Source organism: Pelodiscus sinensis, chromosome 29 (genome assembly GCF_052426305.1).
Source record: "Pelodiscus sinensis isolate ZL-2025 chromosome 29, ASM5242630v1, whole genome shotgun sequence".
Classification (NCBI taxonomy): Eukaryota; Metazoa; Chordata; order Testudines; family Trionychidae; genus Pelodiscus; species Pelodiscus sinensis.
In genome coordinates this window covers 5238799-5259152 of record NC_143080.1, presented here as the reverse complement: position 1 = coordinate 5259152, position 20354 = coordinate 5238799, and the positions used below count along the sequence as shown (strand labels likewise).

Genomic DNA, 20354 nt, shown 5'->3' with positions numbered 1-20354 from the left:
CCCTCCCACTGCCACATGGCCACGTGGGCTGAGTTACCCCCAACACACATGGGGAGCCACTTGGTGGAGGTCAAAGGTTGAACCTGATGACCTTTGCCCTCGTGTCTCTCCTGCAGACCTAGCTACCTCCGGCTTCATTGTTATTGGTTCAACCGCCTGCCTCTCACGGGCTGTCCCAGCTGATTGGCGGAGTTTGAAAACCTCCCGCGCCTCTCTTTCCCGGCGTGTGAATGGCTGGTTTGAGCGGGCCGGCGTCCTGCGATTGGCGGGGGCGGTCCGCTCCGCCCCCAGGCCTTGCTTGCCCGCAGGCCGCGCGGCGATTGGTGGGAAGGCGCCGCGCTCGGCGTGCTGCGATTGGCCGAGGGCTCTGGGCGGGCTGGACGGAGGTTTGAAGGGCTCCCCCCGCGCTCAGGCGTTAACGGAAACGGACCTTTCGTCCGGGCGGTTGGGATCCACCAAGCAGAGACCCTCCCCCACGATACCGGACCGAACCGGGTTCCTCTGCCCCCCCCCAATACCGGCCACTCCCCGATCGGGACCAGACCGCGATCCCCCCCCGATACCGGACCGAACCGGATCCTCCGCCCCCCACACTCGGGACCGAGCCGGACACCCGGGCCCAGCGCCATGGAGCTGGTGGATTCCCTCTCGCCGCTCAGGGTGGGTCTCGGGAGCCCCAATGCGGCCTGGCCCGGCCCGGTTCTAGCCCCCCGGGGAGCGGGCCCGGTACCGGGGGCCCGTCTCCCGGGATCGGGGCCCGGGGGTCACGCGGCGTTTGTCTCTCCCCAGCCCGTGCACGAGAACCCCAAGGTCGGCAAAGCCAAGGAGGCGGCGAAGAAGCGGCTGTCGGTGGAGAGGATCTACCAGAAGAAAACCCAGCTGGAGCATATTCTGCTCCGGCCCGACACCTACATCGGCTCCGTGGAGTTTGTCACGCAGGTAAAAACGGGCTTGGTGCCGCAGGTGGTTCTGCCGTTCTCCTGCTTGCCTCCCCAGGGCTTTGCCATCTTGGGATTTACTGGGTGCTCCAGGCAAGGAGAACCCCCCCCCCCCACACACACACACCCCGCCCAGCGCATGGGGTCGCAGCACACAACTGGGGCAGCCAGACACTTCCCACACCGACATCTGTGGTGCATCCCCTGCTCTCTGCCCATCGCACTCTATAACCCATAAGGCAGGGGTTCTCAAACTTGTGATACCGCGACCCCCCCCCCCCCCCCCATTGATGCAACCAGCCTTTCAGTTGCTCACGACCCCACCCCCTGGGGTCGGGACCCACAGTTTGAGAAACCCTGCCATAAGGCATGGACATGGTTTAGTGAGCATGACTAGAAATCTGCAGATCGTGCTTCCTTAAAACCATCTTGCTAAATTTGAATGGGATGTTTTCCCTTGTGTTTTAGTGTGAGTTGAACCTCTCTGATCTGGTACTCTGGTCCAGCAACATCCGTGGTCGGGCATGATTTTAGTGAGCCAGATGTCTGCTTATGGGTACGGCCAAGTTTCCCAAAGTCCCATAAAGTTTGTCCATAGTCACCAGTCCTGGCTCTCAGGGGTCTGTGCTGTTATTTAGTTCTAATATATCTCTAAATGTCTTCTAAGAGCCTCGCAAGCCGTAGAAGCATTAGTAATGCTGCTAGACAATGGTTTACATTCTCTGGTTTCGCATCAGTTAGGTCCTGAGGGTGCTGGAGTAGAGGTTCAACCTGTACTGATATCAGCTGAGCAACGTATGTAGCTTAGGGTATGTCTACACTACCCCCCTAGTTCGAACTACGGGGTGTAATGTAGTCATACGGAGTTCCAAATGAAGCCCGGGATTTGAATTTCTCAGGCTTCATTTGCATAAAGCCGGCCGGCGCCATTTTTAAATGCCGGCTAGTTCGGATTAGACTTCCTAATCCGAACTATCTGTACGCCTAATCCGAACTAGCTAGTTCGTGCCGCGTGTAGCCGCGCAGCACACAGTCCGAACTAGCCGGCATTTAAAAATGGCGCCGGCCGGCTTTATGCAAATGAAGCCCGGGAAATTCAAATCCCGGGCTTCATTTGCAACTCCGTATGACTACATTACCCCCCTAGTTCGAAGTAGGGCTGTAGTGTAGACATACCCTTACTTGCATAGTCACCTTGCTGTAATTTAGAAAGAAATTACAGTACTAAAGAAAGCCTGATCAGTGGCACTTAATTCCTGGACATAAGTGGAAAATCGCTAATGTTTTAAAGACAGTTTGGAGCGCAATGTGGTTTGGGTATATAAACAGAAGATCAGGAAATCATGGTAAACCTAAAGAGAGTGTTTCTTTTTTTTCAGCAAATGTGGGTTTATGATGAAGATGAGGGCCTCAGCTGCAGAGACGTAACTTTTGTGCCTGGGTTATATAAAATCTTTGATGAAATTCTAGGTAAGTCTGCAGAGATGACAGTTCGGTTGCTAGCAATTTATTCCACTGATAACAAATTGTGGATGTTATATGTGTTAAATCGGGATGTTAGCGATTATATGATAAACCTGGGCTTATTGGTTAATCCTAATGACTACAAGCCCTCCCCCCCCCCCCCATTGCTGCTTCTGTATCAGAGTCAGCAAGGGAGGGGAACATCAGAGTTGGTGCCCACGAGCACAGGATCCCACAGAGCCCCCTCTTCCTCTCCCCCGCTGCCTCTGAGAGGCAGCAGCATGGAGGATATGGGGGGCAAGCTGGACCCAGTACACCTGGGAAGCCAGCTTTCAAGCCAGCTCCGGCTAACATGAAGCTGCCTGCTCCCCCATGCTGCTGCCTCTTAAAAGCCAGCTCCTCATGAGTACTGGTGCTATGGAGCTGCCTTCCTTCTGCCCCACACTACTGCCTCTGTATCAGGGATGCCAAGCACTCTGTCCGTGGGGAGCCCAAGCTCCCTGTGGACAGGGGCAGCAGGTGGGAGCCAGACTGCATAGGGAGCAGGTTTTAAACCCGGCTCCACTTGCAGACCAGCTCCCGCCTGCCACCCCACGCTGCTACCTCTGATACAGTGGACACTGTGTGAGATAGCAAGAGGGCTCCACAGGAGTGCACTGGCTACCAGCCCTGCCACTGGGGACCATTGAATAATCATGTAACCAATAAGTTTTGGTGGGGTTACATGGTTATTCAGTTACACAATATCTAACCTCCCTAATGTTAAATAAGAATCTGTAATGAAAATGTTCGTAACTTTTGCATCATTTGATCAGCTCTGTAGTTGCTCAAGTAATAGTTTGATAAATATAATTATCCCTGCCCTTTTCACTGTTGGATAAAAATGAGTAATGTATGATTGTAATTTAAAATAATGTTTCTGAATTCTGAGGACTTGAATGATAATCCTTTGAAATAATGCTACTTTGGATTCTGTTAGTTAAGACTCAGCTGAAAACTTCCTCTTCAACATGGCAAATCTGTCAAGTCCAAGCTGATTCTCCATGGCCTCTCTTTCTGAATTTGTGTATTTGTTCTTGTGAATACTTTGCACTTACTTTTGTTGTAAGCAGCTCAGATTTAAGTGTCTCATCTGCAAATGTAATTTGGTAAATTTACAGTCCTTTCTCCATTTCAGTCAATGCTGCAGACAACAAGCAGAGGGATAAAAACATGTCCTGCATTAAGATTACAATTGATCCGTAAGTCTTATTACATTTTTGTTGAACAGTTTTTATTCTCCTCTGATACCTGTATAGAGAAAGTAGCTCAGCGTTCTGGGACTCAAAGATTTTCTTTTTCTGGTGCTCTTTTATTAGAGTGGCTGTCAATGACCGGTCTAACGGACCCCGATCCTTGAGAGCTCCCTGACTCAGTTTAGGAAAGCAACAAGCCAGTCCCTGGCATAAAAAAGATTGAGAAACACTGTTGTAGCTCAACCAATTTAGACAAAATGTAACTTTGCAGCTCATCAAATATTAACCAAATGTGAAAGCTTGTGTTTTCCCTGATCTGGTTCTCCCATGAAGTGATTTCAGGTCAGATCACTGCGTTTAGCTTTTATTCTCCATTTTGTCTTTTTCAGTTTATCTCCCCCCTCCCCCCAAAAAAACCATGGGCACATGCACCTTTTTCTCATGGTATGTTTCATATCAACTTTCTGCACAAGACTATAGGGATTTAGTTGACTTGTGCTCCCTCTGCTGACTGTTTCTGCAATTGCTGAACAGAAACTTTGCTTCTGCCAAAATGGTGGCTTTTTTCCCCCTCAGCAGTAGACAGGTGGAATTTAAAAAATAGAATAGGTACTTTGAATCCAAAGAATATTTCACACTGGCTAAAAGTTTAAAGTGGGTCAAATTTTGGGCCTTAAGACAGTTGACAATTTTACTAAGACTTTTTAGTAAAGTAAAAGTAGTAGCTGTAAAGCAACAGAATTTAAATGTATATTGTCAGCTGACTTGGGGCCAGAAATCTAACCTATGTTAGCATTGTCTTGAAAGAGCATTTTAAAACAGCCTTTTTACAATGACTGGCTAATCTACGCTACTAGAATCCAAAGTTTAGTTTCTGCCTGTCATTGAAAAAATGATTTTTTTTCAAACATCTACAAATGTGAAGTGGTATATAACAATGGCAAATAAAGAGTTCTTTGGTTTAGAGTCCCTTGTGAACAGGGTCCCTTATCTAATCTACCAAAGGCATTTGAAAGACTTCATATGACATTTTTCATTCCACAAATAATACAGTTCAATCAATTTCACTTTTACTGGAAGTGTTTTTTCTTTCCAGGGAGAATAATACAATTAGTGTATGGAACAATGGAAAAGGTATTCCTATTGTAGAACATAAAGTGGAGAAGGTCTATGTACCTGCTCTTATCTTTGGGCAGCTGTTAACATCCAGCAACTATGATGATGATGAAAAGAAAGTCACAGGTAGGAGACTGTCAGAATTTCCATATATTAGTTGGGAAAATATTTTTGTGCAGCCTAACCAGCCGAAAAGTGCATTCACCAAACTATCCAAGTGAGAGTGAACAAGAGTTGGCAGCAAGAAGCAGAAGCTATCCAGATTTAGTTATTGGCTGTTTGTTTTGAGCAGCAGTGAAACTGACTAGTCCTTTTCAAGTTTCACAGAGCCATAAGCTCAGTTTCTGGTGAGAGTCCTTTTTCGAGAGTAATAAATGTTCAGTTGTGGTAGGCACTAGGGATGTGAAACTGATAACCAATGGGGATTGGAGGAGCTCCTCGGCTACTGTGGCAGGGGGCTGCTCCAGCCTTGCAGGGGGCCTGCTGTGCATAGGGGTTGGGAGCTGGCAGCCAGCCCTAATGCAGGACTGGAAGCGAGAGCCCCACAGGCTGGGAACTGCTTTAGCCGGGCTAGAGTGGTCCCCCACCTGGTTTTCACTTAGTCGGAAAACTGGTTAAATGTTAGGTTAACCGATTGACTGGGATTTTCACACCCCTTGTAGTTACTTCTACAGTCAGCAGCACCACAGGGCTCTAAAACAGTGGTGCACAACCTTTTTTCATTCACAACCCCCGCACCGCGGGGGCCACCAACAGCTGGGCGTAGCCCCCAGCTGGCTGGATCACTACTCTAAAACATAGTATCGTGGTCTTTATCACTGTTGCTGCCCAGAAAGCAGTGACCTGAATGATAAATCTTGTGGATTTCTTTCTGTTCAGTAGTTGAGATGGTAGAAAGGAGACTCCAGAAATGAAGAGTGGGAAACTCCTTTCTGACAGCATTCAAAAATCATTTGAGTAGTGATGGGTTTCAGCTGATGGTACATAGACCTCTGGCTAAGATTTCCAAAGGAGACCAGACCTCCATTTGAAATTTTTTAGGGGTCCACAAATGAAAAAGGTTCAAAACCACAGGAGTAGAATGTTCCTCTTTCTTGCTAATGTAGAAATGGGGAAGCTCCAACTTTATCAGGGACCTGCCACCCGTGATTAGTACTAAAATTGGAGCTAAAGCCACATCTAAGGAAGGGAGCCCCATTTTTCAACGGATAATGTACTGAGATGCGGAAGGGGCCAAATCCCTGTGGCGGATCAATAGTCCAATGAAACATGGATTTACGGTTACATTCCAAGTGTGTAGGACAGCTCTGTGTTTAAGCCCATACTAGCAGACTTACTCAGCGTTGCCTGTGTCCTTAAAGGCAGGGGGGTGGCGGTGTGGAGGGTGTAGGAGTCAGGGCAGGGCCTTGAGGTTTGGAGGGGTCAGGAGGCTTGGTGTGGGGGGGTAGCGATGTTAGATGTCGGTTATTTTATAATCGTATAGTCACAACAATTTTTAGTGGTTACACAGTTACTAAAATGCTCCCCCCCCCCCCCCCCCTGGGGCAGGGCTGGCAGTCAGTGGACTCCTGGCTGCTGGCCCCATTCCCAGGGAACTCCCTGTCACCCCACACTGCACGTTGTTTAACCAGTTAATTATTCTGGATGGGTTTTCTATGCCTAGTTGGGGAGTGAGGAGGGGCTCGGGGTAGGGGGGGATCCCATCCAGTGGGACTTCCCCTCCTCCTGGCTGCCAGGGGACTTTTGCCTCCCTCAGACCCTCCTCTGTGCTTCCAGGGGCCTTTGCTCTCCCCCAAAACCCTCTCAGCCACCATGGGGTTTTTCTCCTCCCTACACCCCCAAGCTCTGCAGCAGAGGAGAGGAGGGTTTGGGGCAGCAGGGCTACTTTACCCAGTCTGGCAAAATGGCAGAGACCCAGCCCTGCTGGCTGCTCTCTTGGTGGTGCAGCTGCCCCCAATGGCCACACTCAGTATCACGTCCCTCCTCTCTCTGCCATCTCCCTTTCCATGTTATGCAAAAGAGTCCCATTCCCGGCACTTCACATTTCCTTGGCACAACCAGATCCTCGCCTTGCGTTAAGTTAGGAGACGAGGAAGCTGCCTGCTGAATTTGGTGGCCCTAGCTGTTACCATAGGAGGAGTTCTTGAACAGACAGACTTTGACAGATTTTGGTCATACCAAGGTGACTGAATTCCTATTACAATACTCTGATTTTAAAGGGATAAACACAAGGATGATTGCCTTGTAATTCCAGGTGGTCGAAATGGATATGGAGCCAAATTATGCAACATATTCAGTACCAAATTTACAGTGGAAACAGCATGTCGTGAGTACAAGAAACTATTTAAGCAGGTATGGATGATCTGTATGGCTACAGTTTATTTCACTAGGGTAGAGGTCCAGAGGGGGCAGGCTTTTGAACACTTGCCTTCAGTTTGCTCCGATAGTTTGTGGGTGCAATTTATATTATTTAGATCTAAGGGTACGTCTACATAGCAACATTATTTTGAAATAATTTAGTCCATGTCTACACAGCAGGCAGTTATTTCAAAATAGTGTTGAAATACTGTCACGCTGGGGGTCTTCTTACTCCGACTCCTGTAACCCTCATTGTACGATGAGTAAGGGAAGTTCGGTGGAAGAGTGCTCTATTTAGAAATAAGTGCTGTGTAGAAATTCCCTATTTTGAAATAAGCTATGCAATTGACATAGCTCAATTTGCGAAGCTTATTTCAAGTTAAGCCCTGCTGTGTAGATGCATCCTAAGTGTCAGAACTGGGATAAATTTGGCCTACACTCAGCCACTGCACTGACCTATGAATTTGAGTATTATTTGAAAATCCCAAATCAGCTATTAGGATAAGAATAAAAGGACCAGAAAACAACCTACTTTTCAGCATATAAGGGAGTTTTTCTTTCAGTTGTTAAGCTTAATAATAAATTCCAGTTAAATTTAAAAATTCAGCTAGCTACTTGTGTATTTGAAATTTGCATCTTATCAAAGTTCTCTTCCCCAGACCTGGACAGACAATATGGGAAAGGCAGGTGAGATGAAACTGAAACACTTTGATGGAGAAGACTATACGTGTATCACATTCCAACCTGATCTGTCAAAGTTTAAAATGACAAGTCTGGACAAGGACATTGTGGCATTGATGTCTCGAAGAGCATATGATATTGCTGGGTGCGCAAAAGATGTCAAAGTCTTCCTGAATGGAAAGAGACTGCCTGTGAGTGACGGTTTCAAAACCATTAAGTCCCATATGTTTCCCTTCCACGTAAGCTGTGAGATTTCTGTCTAGGTAATGCAAAAACTTTAAAAATATTACACAATATGGAAAGGGGTTCATGAATGACTCTTGTGTGTACTCTGAGCAGGAGTAGTAGGACTAACAAGCATTCGTGTGAACTAATGTCAACAAGCTGCCTGCCTTTCTCTCTGCAGGTGAAAGGATTCCGTAGTTATGTGGACCTCTACTTGAAGGACAAAGTAGATGAAACTGGTAATGCACTTAAAGTTATCCACGAGGAAGCCAGTAGTCGCTGGGAGGTGTGCTTAACTTTAAGTGAAAAGGGCTTCCAGCAAGTTAGTTTTGTCAACAGCATTGCCACCACAAAGGTCAGTTTCCTTTACCACATTTAGATTAAGTAATGGTGGGTTTTATTACTAATTGTGTTGCCTGTCTTGGCATCTTTTCATGTATATAATCAGTGGAAACGTTAATTTGCCTCATATACCAAGGTTGTGTGTAGTTGCAATGCATGTGGCTGGTGTCTAAAGCATACACAATAGTTTCACCTGTCCTCTGAAGCTTGAGCTCATGTTTGGTCCTCTCTCTCTAGGGTGGCCGGCACGTTGACTATGTAGCTGACCAGATTGTAAATAAACTCATCGAGGTTGTGAAGAAAAAGAACAAAGGTGGAGTTGGAGTGAAGCCCTTTCAGGTACAATCTCAGGATTTGCATGGTGGAAAAACAAACTGCAATACAATTGGCAGAGTTCGACAAATCATTGAATGTACTAGCCCGTGGCGAGTAGATTTTAGTCGGTCACCCCGTTCACCGGCGATGCACGCATGCGCAATGCGGGGCTGGCGAGCAGATTTCACAGCTGTTTGTCAAGCCCTGACCATTGGGAACTGAAATCGCAGCCTGTAGGATAGTGCTTGTTGCATTCCTTTGGTCACTGATAAACCCTTTTTCTTTTTACTAAGTTAGGAAATACTCAGAGTAAAGTGCATATGCATTCAATATAGAAGTAAGCGTTTCTAGTTTTAGCACTCTTTATTCAGCTCCCGGGAAAATAGCTTTAGCTGACACCTGCTGGGTTCAGAACCCACAAATGTATTTAGGGCAATGGAGGATGCACTGTCTGTCCAATCTGCTTCGGTGTGCCCAGTTAGAATTGAACTGCAGCTGGGAGAATATCTGTTTAGAAAAACAGCCAGTGATTTTCTTGAGAATCCTACAAATATAACCTCGATCATGAATGTTCACTGCCTGTCGCTCCTATTCTAATCCTAATTGGTACTGCTGTGAAAATGCCCTTAATTCTGTTCAATCCTAGACATCTAGTAATATTTCTTTTATTTTTAAATTTCCAATTGGTAGTTGAGCAGATTCTACATTTCAGTGTGTAATGCTGACACATAAGTATCAGGAAGCAGCTGGGAGCGACAGTAGAAGAATATGCGTTTGTAAGGGTTTGTCATGATTGTTACATTTAATTACAGGTGAAGAACCACATGTGGGTTTTTGTGAACTCCTTGATTGAGAACCCAACCTTTGACTCTCAGACTAAGGAAAATATGACTCTGCAGGCAAAGAACTTTGGCTCAACTTGCAAACTGAGTGAAAAATTTATCAAAGGTGTAAGTACTAAGATGCAGCAATTACATGCCAGCTAGAGGCCTCTGAAATTGCCTTTTAAATTTAATGTAGTGACTCTAGTACATGTGACCTAAACAGTGAAAAGAATCTAATTTAACATATGTCATAGTCAAGACAACTTCCAAAATTGTCTCTTCGGTATTGCAGGCAGTCAGCTGTGGTATTGTGGAAAGCATCCTGAACTGGGTAAAGTTTAAAGCACAGAACCAGCTGAATAAGAAGTGCTCAGCAGTGAAACACACCAGGATTAAGGGAATTCCTAAACTGGATGATGCCAATGATGCTGGTAAATGCTTGACCATTTCTAAGCACGGTAGCAAAGTCTTAGTCCCAAGCAAAAGAGAAAAAACATTTTCTGTCCACTTGTGTCATCTGCAGGAAATTATTTAAACAGAACAGAAAATTTGTGAGAAATGTAGCTCATTAAATTTTCTTGAAATGATTGACTTAACAACTGCCAGCCTGGTGTCCAACTAAATCTATGGGCATGTTAAAATTATTCATTCCACAGACAGCACATTTCATCATAGTGAATACATTCTGAGTTGACTTTTTTAATCAAGGTATTGGTGAAAAATTGCTCATCTTGTTTTTCCAGGTAGTAAGAATTCCACAGATTGTACACTTATCCTGACAGAAGGAGACTCAGCCAAAACACTGGCTGTTTCTGGTCTGGGAGTGGTTGGGAGAGACAGATACGGAGTATTCCCCCTTCGTGGAAAAATGCTCAATGTACGAGAAGCCTCTCACAAACAGGTTAGTAGGAATGCTTGTGGAAACAACTACTTCCTGAAGACATGACATGCTTTAAGTATAGTGAAATATGCTCTGAGCTAAAACTATTACACTCTAGTTGGAAACCTAGTGTAATGTAACTATAGTAATGGCATCTTAAATAAATATTTGAGGCAATTCTCACCATCAGCCTGTCTTGCTGATTAAGGAGCAGCATTGACAGGTTTAGAAAGCGAGTCCTATCTAGTGCTTTGCCTGAAGGATAGTAGCGGTGATATGGGGTGTGAAATCTGTTTGAAACAGCTTAGAGTAATTTAAGCACTAGACATCAGTTTGAACAATAATACATTTCAAAACCAGAGGATACAGACTCAATGAGAAAACAAAGCACAATCAGAACGGCCTGCCTGACCCAGAGTCTTTTTCCTTTGTTTTTCTGAATTACGTGAACTGCCATGTATGTTCTGGAAAATAAATCCTTGTTCGGTGCAATTTTTTTCAGATAATGGAAAATGCTGAAATCAACAATATCATCAAGATTGTGGGTTTACAGTATAAGAAGAATTATGATGATCAAGAATCGCTGAAGACCCTTCGCTATGGAAAAATTATGATTATGACAGATCAGGTTAGATTATGACAAATCTAGGAATTTAGATTAATGTTCCTAAACTCTGAAATGTTACTAAATTACAAAAGAAAATATGGCTAGCAGATAAAGCAGGTGGTATCTGCATTGCTTCTGTTAGCACTATTTTAGCTGACTCTGCTTATCCAGGTGGTGTTCTCCTATTTTTTTAACCGTTTCCACTATGTAATTGGCCCACCATACTTCCTTCTCATTACATGAAACAAAGCAGTGGGAAGTGTCTCTGCTGATGCTGTATAGTGCTGAACTCCATGCTAAGCAGACCCTCTCTGAGGTCCATAGAGGCCTAGGTCACTTTCAGCTTTTGAGACCCCTAGCCACAATAAAAAAGTAACAATTCTCCTCCTTTCAACATGCACTTGATCCAGCTCCAGTCACTAGTATTGTTTTGTTTTTATAATCTATATCTGTTAACAAATCACATCTTTTACTTGCTTAAATTTGCAGCTCTAGGCTGAGAGAGTGCCACGGGCGAGTAGATTTCATAATTTGTCGAGCCCTGGTCATTTTGATCCGATAGGGATGCGCATAAAAACAAGTTGCAAAACTTATCAAATGCCAAAAAATTAACACGTTTCTAAATCTGAGGCCCCCTTTGAGCTTTAGGCCCAGGCCAGATGGCCCTCCTGGCTTCCCCTCTGATTGGCCCTGTGATTCCTTCCACATTAGGAAGTCTGGAAAGAGACTAGTTCCTGGATGTACTCTTGTGGTCAAGAATGGTCCTTCAGCATTTTCTCTGTTTCTTGGTTAAGTTCCATGCTAAAATCTGGAAATCAATTTCCAGATAGTCACAGAAGTTGGTTTCCATTAACTGGATCTTAGGAAATGCTATGTTTCTGTGGGAATTGAGGGTGTGAAGCATCTCCCAAAGACCAGATCATATACTGCTAAGTGGAGGAGCAATTAACGTTCCAGCATGCCTCTGGTTAAAATCTCTTCTGAAAAAAATGTTTCAGGATCAAGATGGTTCCCATATCAAAGGCTTATTGATTAACTTCATCCATCATAACTGGCCATCTCTTCTAAGGCACCGTTTTCTGGAGGAATTTATAACGCCCATCATAAAGGTAAATGGCTTTATACCTAGTAATCTGAACAAGTTGAGGAAAGTGTGTTAGCCTGAAGCTACATGTGTTTTCACAATCATTTTTATTCACTCTAGGTTTCAAAAAACAAGCAGGAGTTTTCATTCTACAGCATTCCTGAGTTTGAAGAGTGGAAAAACAATACTGCAAATCACAAATCCTGGAAAACGAAGTACTACAAAGGTTTGTTATAAACCCTGTGTGGTAGTGCTTGGAGGCCAAGTAAGAGCTCTCTCAATTAACAGAGAAACATACATGAGTGAAATACAGATGCTCCAATATAGCACAATAAACCACTTTGGGATGTGCAAAGCTTGGCACCTAAAAACCTATGTTAAATGGAGTGTCAGTTTGTTCAGAAAAAACATCTCTCAAAATGCAGCCATGGTACTGAAGTATCGATCCTTTCTGTTTAGTTCACTGAGTGTTCTCTGGCTGTCCACAGTGCAGAGCCAATAGAGATTTAGAACTAAGATCCATTTCCTTCTTCTCTACTGATGGCATTGCATGTTGAGTTCTGATTCCAGAATCTTTTCAATGCTCGTTTCCTGATGCAGAACACAGCGGGTTGATCAGAAATTAGCTTCAGTCGTCAATAATAGCTTTTGACATTTCTGGAAGTCATTGATAGACCGAACATATAATTTTTCTGAGAAACCCCTGCTTAACTCTTGGGTTTCATAATATCTTACCTTTGTCCACAAGTACCTTGCATTTCAAAGGTACAGTAAAACTCCATTGGTCCGGCATCCAATGCTCTGGCACTCCTGATAGTCCGGCACCATCGGGAACCCGGAAGTGCTCTGGGCAGCCAGATCATTGGAGCTGCTCTGCGCCCGGCTTCCCCGATGTAGCCGCTGCTGAAACTGACCAGCAGCTGAATCGGGGAAGCCAGAAGCAGAGCAGCTGGGGTGCTGCCAAGTTGGTCCCGTAGCGCCACCCCTCGGGGCTGCGAGACCAACCCGGCAGCACCCCAGCTGCTCTTGGGGAAGCCTGGGGCAGAGCAGCTTGAGTGCTACTGAGTCGGTCCCGCAGCGCCAAGGATCAGCACTACGGGACCAACCTGGCTGTACCCCAGCTGCTCTTCCCCAAGTATCCCTGATTCAACTGCCGCTGAAATTGACCAGCAGCTGATTTCAGCTCAGAGGGGCGGTGCTACCAGACCAGCCCGGCAGCACCCTAGCTGCTCTGCTGCAGGCATCCCCAATTCAGCTGCTGCTGAAACTGACCGGCAGCGGCTGAATCGGGGACACCTGGGGCAGAGCTGGACTATCGGAAGGGGGGGGGGCTATAAGGAGTCTGTGGTGGCATCCACCCCACCCCAGACCTCTCATAGCATCCCCTGGGTCCTAAAGGTGCCGGATTATCGGAAGTTTACTATAGTTTATTTTCATAAAAGCATCTTTGCAGCATGTCATCAGAGGCTTACAAGATATATAAGTGAAAGACTTGCTAAATATTTATTTTGCCTGTGTTTAATTTGTTGCAAGATGCTATTTGGACTCACTAGTATTGGCTCTGCAGGTTTGGGTACCAGCACATCGAAAGAGGCTAAAGAGTACTTTGCAGATATGGCAAGACATCGAATTGGCTTCAAGTATTCTGGCCCTGAAGATGATGCTGCGATCTCCCTGGTAATTTGCCATATCTGCATGAATTACTGACTCGTTTCCACTCATAGTATTCTGCTACTTAGTGTTCTATGTGTTTCCATTAACGTGGTCTGAAGCCTTTAAGCATGAGACAAATTGTCTTTTGTTTCCAGGCTAAAGTTCAGGTTTGACCCATAGAATCTCATCTGTCCGCAGATCTCAAGGCCTAGAGTGCTGTTTTACTAATGACTTTTAAATGTAGCTCATGACAATCTAATCATTAGAGCCCCATTGATATTTTTAGCTATCCCAGTAAATATTCCTTTAAAATCTTTTTGCCCAGTTCCTAGCCTTTTAATGTCAGTGTCAAATGGGGTTCTGCTTGCCTGAAACAATAGCTTACCAGAAGTATGAACATCCCTCATTTTAATTGGGTTTTGATGCTTAAGTATTCTTCTGGCATTATAACTGATACCATAAAGGAAGCTGTCCCAAAACACACAATTTAAGCTATTGATATTTAATGAAAATGAACTAGGTGGAGGATTTGATTTTTCAGTTAGCATGTTTAAAAAAACCACCTCTTTTAAATTAAACCCTACCACCCTGCTTCTTTGAGTTGGCTGGAAAAAGCGTTTATAGAACAGTTGTACTACGTCAAACCAATGTTCTGTCTAGCCCTGTTTCCTGTCTTCTGCCAGTGGCCAGTGCCAGGTTCTTCAGCGGGAATGAGTAGAACAAGTAATCATCAAGTAATCCTCTCTTGCCCATTCCCAGCTTCTGGCAAACAGAGGCTAAGGATACTTCAGAGCATGGTTTTGCATCCCTGCCCATCCTGTGTAATAGTCATTGATGGACCTACACTCCATGATCTTATCTAGTTCTTGTTTTGAACCCTGTTATAGTCTTTGCCTTCACAACGTCATCTGGCAAGGAGTTCCACGGGTGTTGTATGAAGACTTTTTTTGTTTTGTTTTAACTCTCCTGCCTATTAATTTTATTTGGTGACATATACACACACACCAAATCCTTTGTGCTATCAGGAGTAAATAACACTTCCTTATTTACTTTATCCACACCAGTCATGATTTTATAGTCTTCTATTATATCCCCCTCCCTCCCATTAGTCTTTTTTCCAACCTGAAAAGTTCCAGTCTTATTAATCTCTTCTTGCATGGAAGCTGTTTCATGTCTTGTAACCATTTTTGTTGCCCTTACCTGAACCTTTTCCAATTCCAATATATCTTTTCTGAGATGGAACAGCCAGAGAGGCACACGGGTGTGCCATGGATTTATACAGAGACAATATATTTTCTATCTTATTATTTAAACCTTAAACTTTAGCTAAAGTTATTGCATTTACTAAGCTGTTAAGTGGGAATGAAACCACTGTGGGGAGGCCTGCTGCAGAAGGTCTTAATCTTGACACTTCATTTTGTGAATTAACAGGCCTTTAGCAAGAAGAAAATCGAAGAACGGAAGGAATGGCTAACTAATTTCATGGAAGGCAGAAGACAACGGAAGCTACATGGTCTGCCAGAGGTAAATGGTTTTAAATACATTGAGGAATGGCGTTTCCTGTCTCTCCCTTTCCTCAGGGCTGAGTGCAGTTTCATTTTGGTATGTTAGAACAGTGGAGGGAGAGGTCCAGGTTGGATATTAGGAAAAACTATTTCACTAGGAAGGTAGTGAAGCACTGGGATGGGTTCCCTAGGGAAGTAGTGGAGTCTCCATCCCTAGAGGTGTTTAAGTCTCGGCTTGACAAGGCCCTGGCCAGGTTGATTTAGTTGGGATTGGTCCTGCCTAGAGCAGGGGGCTGGACTTGATGCCCTTCTGAGGTCTCTTCCAGCTCTATGGTTCTATGATTCTATGAACATAGATTCAGGTAACTGGCAGATAGGACAGTTACAGTAATATTTGCAGGATTCTACAAAGCTGCATCTTCCTGCCCACTCCTCTCATCTGGTTTGTGTGGACTCCGATGTCGACTGATCAGTGATTAAGCTGATTTGATATTTAACACTTAACTGGGAATAGCTTTATAAACCAAGAAGCGGTAAATTAAACTGGACTGTGGGAAGTGGAATTTCATTTTTGTAGTGACAAGAACTGTTTGAAAATGACAGCCCTAGAATTTCATTCAGTTGGCTACATAAATCAGACTTTGGTTGAAGCAAGACCATCTTGCTGTGCCAGAAGATGTGGGTACAAGCTCTTTATGGCAATGTTAAATCTTTTGTCCTTAGGATTTTGTATATGGAAAATCCACGAGTTATCTGACATACAACGACTTCATTCACAAAGAGCTGGTTCTGTTCTCAAATTCTGATAATGAGAGATCCATTCCGTCCCTGGTTGATGGTAAGTTACTCTTAGATAGCAGTGTTTTTAGCACATTCTGCCAAGAACTTAATATTTGAATGCTTGCGTGACTGTAAGGGAAGCAATAGAGAATCTATCGGCTTGAATTCCAGACTAGGAGTCCTCAGTTCTGGATTCTGTTCTCAGTTCTGCAGTTGATTTTTGTATATCCCTGGGCAAGTCTTAGACTGTCCTTCTCACTATAAAATGGTGACTAATGCCCACCTCTTCAGCGAGTGAGTACGTAAATAATTAGGGGGGTGAGTGCATAAGTAATTGTGGGGACTGCAGCTGAAAGGCACTGTAAGTGCAAAATATTGGACTGATCACTCAGACAAAGATCGTTTTTCCCAATAAAGGTTTGAAGCCTGGTCAAAGGAAAGTTCTGTTCACGTGTTTCAAAAGGAATGACAAGCGGGAAGTGAAGGTTGCTCAGCTGGCTGGTTCTGTAGCTGAGATGTCCTCCTACCATCATGGTGAGGTAAGAACCTACCCTGCATAATATTGAGGGCAGAACTGGATCAGTCTGCCTTGCTTAGATATTCTGTGAGGTGATGCCTCCATGTACTGGGCTAGTGACAAGTGTCTTGTAAAGTGATATTTAGGTTGAGATTTTTTTTCAAACATGTCTAATTCTGATTAAAGAGAATGGGAATTGGGCACTGAACCCCTTGGTGGCTTTGAGAATTTCAGCCTTACTGATCAGTGGCCAGGGTACTGGTGCTAGCCACAGAGGAGGTAAACAGGCATTCCTAGAATGTGAGGGGATTTGACAGATGTTGCAGGGCAATCCAGAGAGATTCCTCTTCCTCAACTTGGGACAGATAAAGGGATGTCTGTTCTAAAGGATCTGATATGCTGTCTCATCAGTTTCCATTCTTATTGGTTTGACTCCACCTAGTTCACCTTCCATGTTAGTCCTGCCTTTCCCTGTGCTTTGCGTGACTTGATCCATGTGACTGTCCTTTTGCACTCCATGGTTTCCATTTGTTTTCATTGCAGGCATCACTGATGATGACCATTATTAATTTGGCTCAGAATTTTGTGGGCAGCAATAACCTCAATCTGCTACAGCCCGTTGGGCAGTTCGGTACCAGGCTGCACGGTGGGAAAGACTCTGCCAGCCCTCGATACATCTTCACAATGCTCAGGTCAGTAGTAATGGCTTGTCACATTAGCATTTGGCATGACTTCGATGTTGGCTGCTTTTGAAGATTGGACTGCAAGCCCCTAGAATGAGAGATATTAATGATCAGAAGCTTTTTTAGCTCAGGCATCTGGGCCTGTTCTTGCTACTGTGAATACTGCTTGGTTTTACGACTACTATTCCTTTATGTCAACATCTATGTAAGGCTTAGAGTCACACTTCGAATCAAATCAGTTACATTTTGCTACTGCTTTCACACAGAATAGAAAGGCGTGAGATGGGACAAGGATGAGAGAAGGAGAGGAACGAGGTCTGAGGAGCTATTAAGAAATGAAGCTGTGATTGTAGAGTTAAGCTTAGTGTCCTTGTGGAGGTGCAGTTACATTGTTGTAAACCTGTTCCTTGAGTTCCTAGATGATTGTATTGATGTTACCCTGTTGAACATAAAATCTTCCTGCGACTTCAGATCTTCTATATTTGGCCTGAGGTTTAGAGATGCCTCGTTTGGTTGTTTCTATTTCCTAAACACAAGAACTTAGGCCCAAATCCTCTTGTCCTTTCTAGCCCGGTGGCGCGGTTGCTGTTCCCTGCAGTGGATGACAGTGTTCTGAGATTCCTGTATGACGACAACCAGCGTGTAGAGCCAGAGTGGTACATCCCTATCATTCCTATGGTGCTGGTAAACGGAGCAGAAGGTATTGGCACTGGCTGGTCCTCTCGGATCCCCAACTTTGATATCCGAGAAGTTGTGAATAATATTCGCCGCATGATGGATGGAGAAGAACCGTTGCCAATGGTAAATAGATTCAGTAGGAAATCAGTTACAGCTCAGTCCTGAGATTCTCTACTAGCTATTGGCACGTGTATCAAATATAAGCTGCTGAAGCCAGTGTTCTTCACTATTTAGCTTCCTAGTTACAAGAACTTCAAGGGTACAATCGATGAACTTGGGCCAAATCAATACCTGATCAATGGGGAAGTGTCCATCCTGGATTCAACAACAATTGAGATCTCAGAGCTTCCAGTCAGGACATGGACACAGGTAGGAAACGCTGAATTGCCTCTAGGAAAATATGTTTGGTCCCATCGAACAAAAAGGGGACAGTTAACGTCAGAGCTTTGCTGCCTGGGAGACTCTCGATTTAACTTGCTTTAACTCTTTCCTCAGACCTATAAAGAGCAGGTGCTGGAGCCCATGTTGAATGGCACTGAGAAGACTCCACCACTAATAACAGACTATAGAGAATATCACACAGACACCACGGTCAAATTTATAGTGAAGATGAGTGAACAAAAATTGGTTGAGGCAGAGGCAGCTGGACTGCATAAGGTCTTCAAACTCCAAACAAACTTCACATGCAATTCCATGGTACGTGCCGGATTGTCGCAAAGGAGCCTCTGACCGAAAGGAGTTAACTGAAAAATCTAATTTAGTCTCAAATGCTTGAATAAAGACATGAAAGAGACGACTGTCAGCAGCCACGCTGATGGAATCTGTTCTCTTCATTTTTCTACCTTGCTCTTATGTTGCAATCGTAAAGTGCCACTCCATAAATATCTTTGGAGAGTCAGGATGCAGCCTGGGATATCTGGGCAGCATAAGATGGTGTAGATTTGATTTGTCATGTTAGAGGTGATCCCACCATTTTGTATTAATCCACTGGAGGTCCCCATATAGTAACAATGCCAGCGTTGACATTAGCATTACATGGTGGGGGGAGGTGATGATGTCCTGTCGTGATGCAACAGTTAAATCCCAAAGGGCAACGTTTTAACCCTCAAACATCCCCTATGGGTCTATAGCGTTTTTCTAGGAGCTTTGAAATTCTCTCCTGGTATGGTGGCTTACACAGAATCATAGAAATGTAGGGCTGGGAAAGGAACTCGATCTATCCTCCAGAGTGGGGCAGGATTAAGTATACCTAGACCACCCTCATAGGCGTGTATGCAAGCTGAGAGTAGTTGTAAAATGAGATGGTTTGAACTGCTCTGTTAATTATAAGACACATGTTGTGCCCCTCTACACTGTGGGTAGTTCAGTAGTTTTGAATGTTGACATCTTGCAACCGGAGCTCTAAGGCTTTGTCCTTTTCTCAGGTTCTCTTCGACTCTGTGGGCTTTCTCAAGAAGTATGAGACTCCTCTGGATATTCTAAGAGAATTCTTTGATCTCCGACTCCAGTATTATAGTTTGAGAAAAGAGTGGCTTAACGGAATGCTGGGTGCAGAGTCTGCAAAACTCAACAACCAGGCTCGCTTCATCCTGGAGAAAATTGAGGGCATAATCGTGATTGGTAAGCAGTCTCTGGTGGCGTTGGGTTCTAATCCGATGTCCTGTTTCTAAAACCAGCACACAAGTTCAGTGCTTTCCTGAAGTTTCTTATCTATTCAATTTGCCTTTAATAATTCCTTCCAGAGCTATCCTCCCTTTTTGATGAAATGCCACAGGAAACTGCTTCAGTCTGCTTCGTCTTGCTGAGCAGAGGCCTCCAGTGTGCATGACTCAGACTAGGATGTTACATAGCTCTCGGATTGTTTATGACAATCTGTTCAGAGATTGGACGATTTCCCCGCAATTGTTTAGCAAAACCAGCCTATCTCCTTCTGACCTAGTTGGGGCAAATGTACGCACGGGTGGAAATGGCAGTGTTTGCTTTTCTGTTTCTAGCCAGAGCAGATGATTTTAAGCCCAATTTCTTTCCGTGTTAAAGTTCAATGTTATACTCTGACCGGACTTACCTTTGGAATCGTGGCAAGGTGCAGCAACAATTGGGAGAATCGTGAGCTAGGCAGACAACTTTTCTGAGTCTCCCAAAGTTAAACCTCGACCAACTTTGGCACCAGTGTCCAAAAGAACTTACTTGATTTGACTGTGCGCATGTAACTGAACCTGTTCCAGATGTGCCTAGAGCCAGGTTCCTAAAGAGCAGCACTTCAGAGTTTATATCTGGAGCCAGCCTTGTTGAATGATTTTTCTCCTCCCCTGAAAAGCACCAAATACAGGTGCTCTTAACTGGCATTGTAGCAGCTTGGTGGCCTGACAACTCTTCCTGCTCATCCAGGGCTCTCCGTTTTAGTATAGCTGCAGGCTCATTTTGCATATTACTCTACAATTTGCAGGAAGGATGGAAAGACTGTTCCAT

At 44.6% G+C, this 20354-nt stretch overlaps 1 protein-coding gene across 2 annotated transcripts in view; it reads left to right on the top strand.

Annotated features, from left to right (window-relative positions):
- The window catches only part of TOP2A (DNA topoisomerase II alpha), a 33419-nt gene that overhangs the window by 5038 nt on the left and 8027 nt on the right, over positions 1 to 20354 (top strand). Inside the window, exons 1-24 of one of the 2 annotated variants that reach the window (XM_075911134.2) lie at positions 430 to 660; positions 790 to 939; positions 2318 to 2408; positions 3580 to 3643; positions 4734 to 4879; positions 7008 to 7105; positions 7771 to 7983; positions 8199 to 8372; positions 8597 to 8698; positions 9487 to 9624; positions 9791 to 9929; positions 10242 to 10399; positions 10881 to 11006; positions 11984 to 12094; positions 12190 to 12295; positions 13637 to 13746; positions 15154 to 15246; positions 15951 to 16065; positions 16425 to 16546; positions 17068 to 17216; positions 17777 to 18008; positions 18120 to 18254; positions 18381 to 18581; positions 19310 to 19505. In XM_075911134.2, the coding sequence (XP_075767249.1) occupies positions 628 to 660; positions 790 to 939; positions 2318 to 2408; positions 3580 to 3643; positions 4734 to 4879; positions 7008 to 7105; positions 7771 to 7983; positions 8199 to 8372; positions 8597 to 8698; positions 9487 to 9624; positions 9791 to 9929; positions 10242 to 10399; positions 10881 to 11006; positions 11984 to 12094; positions 12190 to 12295; positions 13637 to 13746; positions 15154 to 15246; positions 15951 to 16065; positions 16425 to 16546; positions 17068 to 17216; positions 17777 to 18008; positions 18120 to 18254; positions 18381 to 18581; positions 19310 to 19505 (3202 nt within the window). In that variant the 5' untranslated portion in view covers positions 430 to 627. Of the gene's footprint in view, positions 1 to 429; positions 661 to 789; positions 940 to 2317; positions 2409 to 3579; positions 3644 to 4733; positions 4880 to 7007; positions 7106 to 7770; positions 7984 to 8198; positions 8373 to 8596; positions 8699 to 9486; positions 9625 to 9790; positions 9930 to 10241; positions 10400 to 10880; positions 11007 to 11983; positions 12095 to 12189; positions 12296 to 13636; positions 13747 to 15153; positions 15247 to 15950; positions 16066 to 16424; positions 16547 to 17067; positions 17217 to 17776; positions 18009 to 18119; positions 18255 to 18380; positions 18582 to 19309; positions 19506 to 20354 lie in introns of those variants that run through there. The other variant, XM_014569098.4, reaches the window with a different exon arrangement.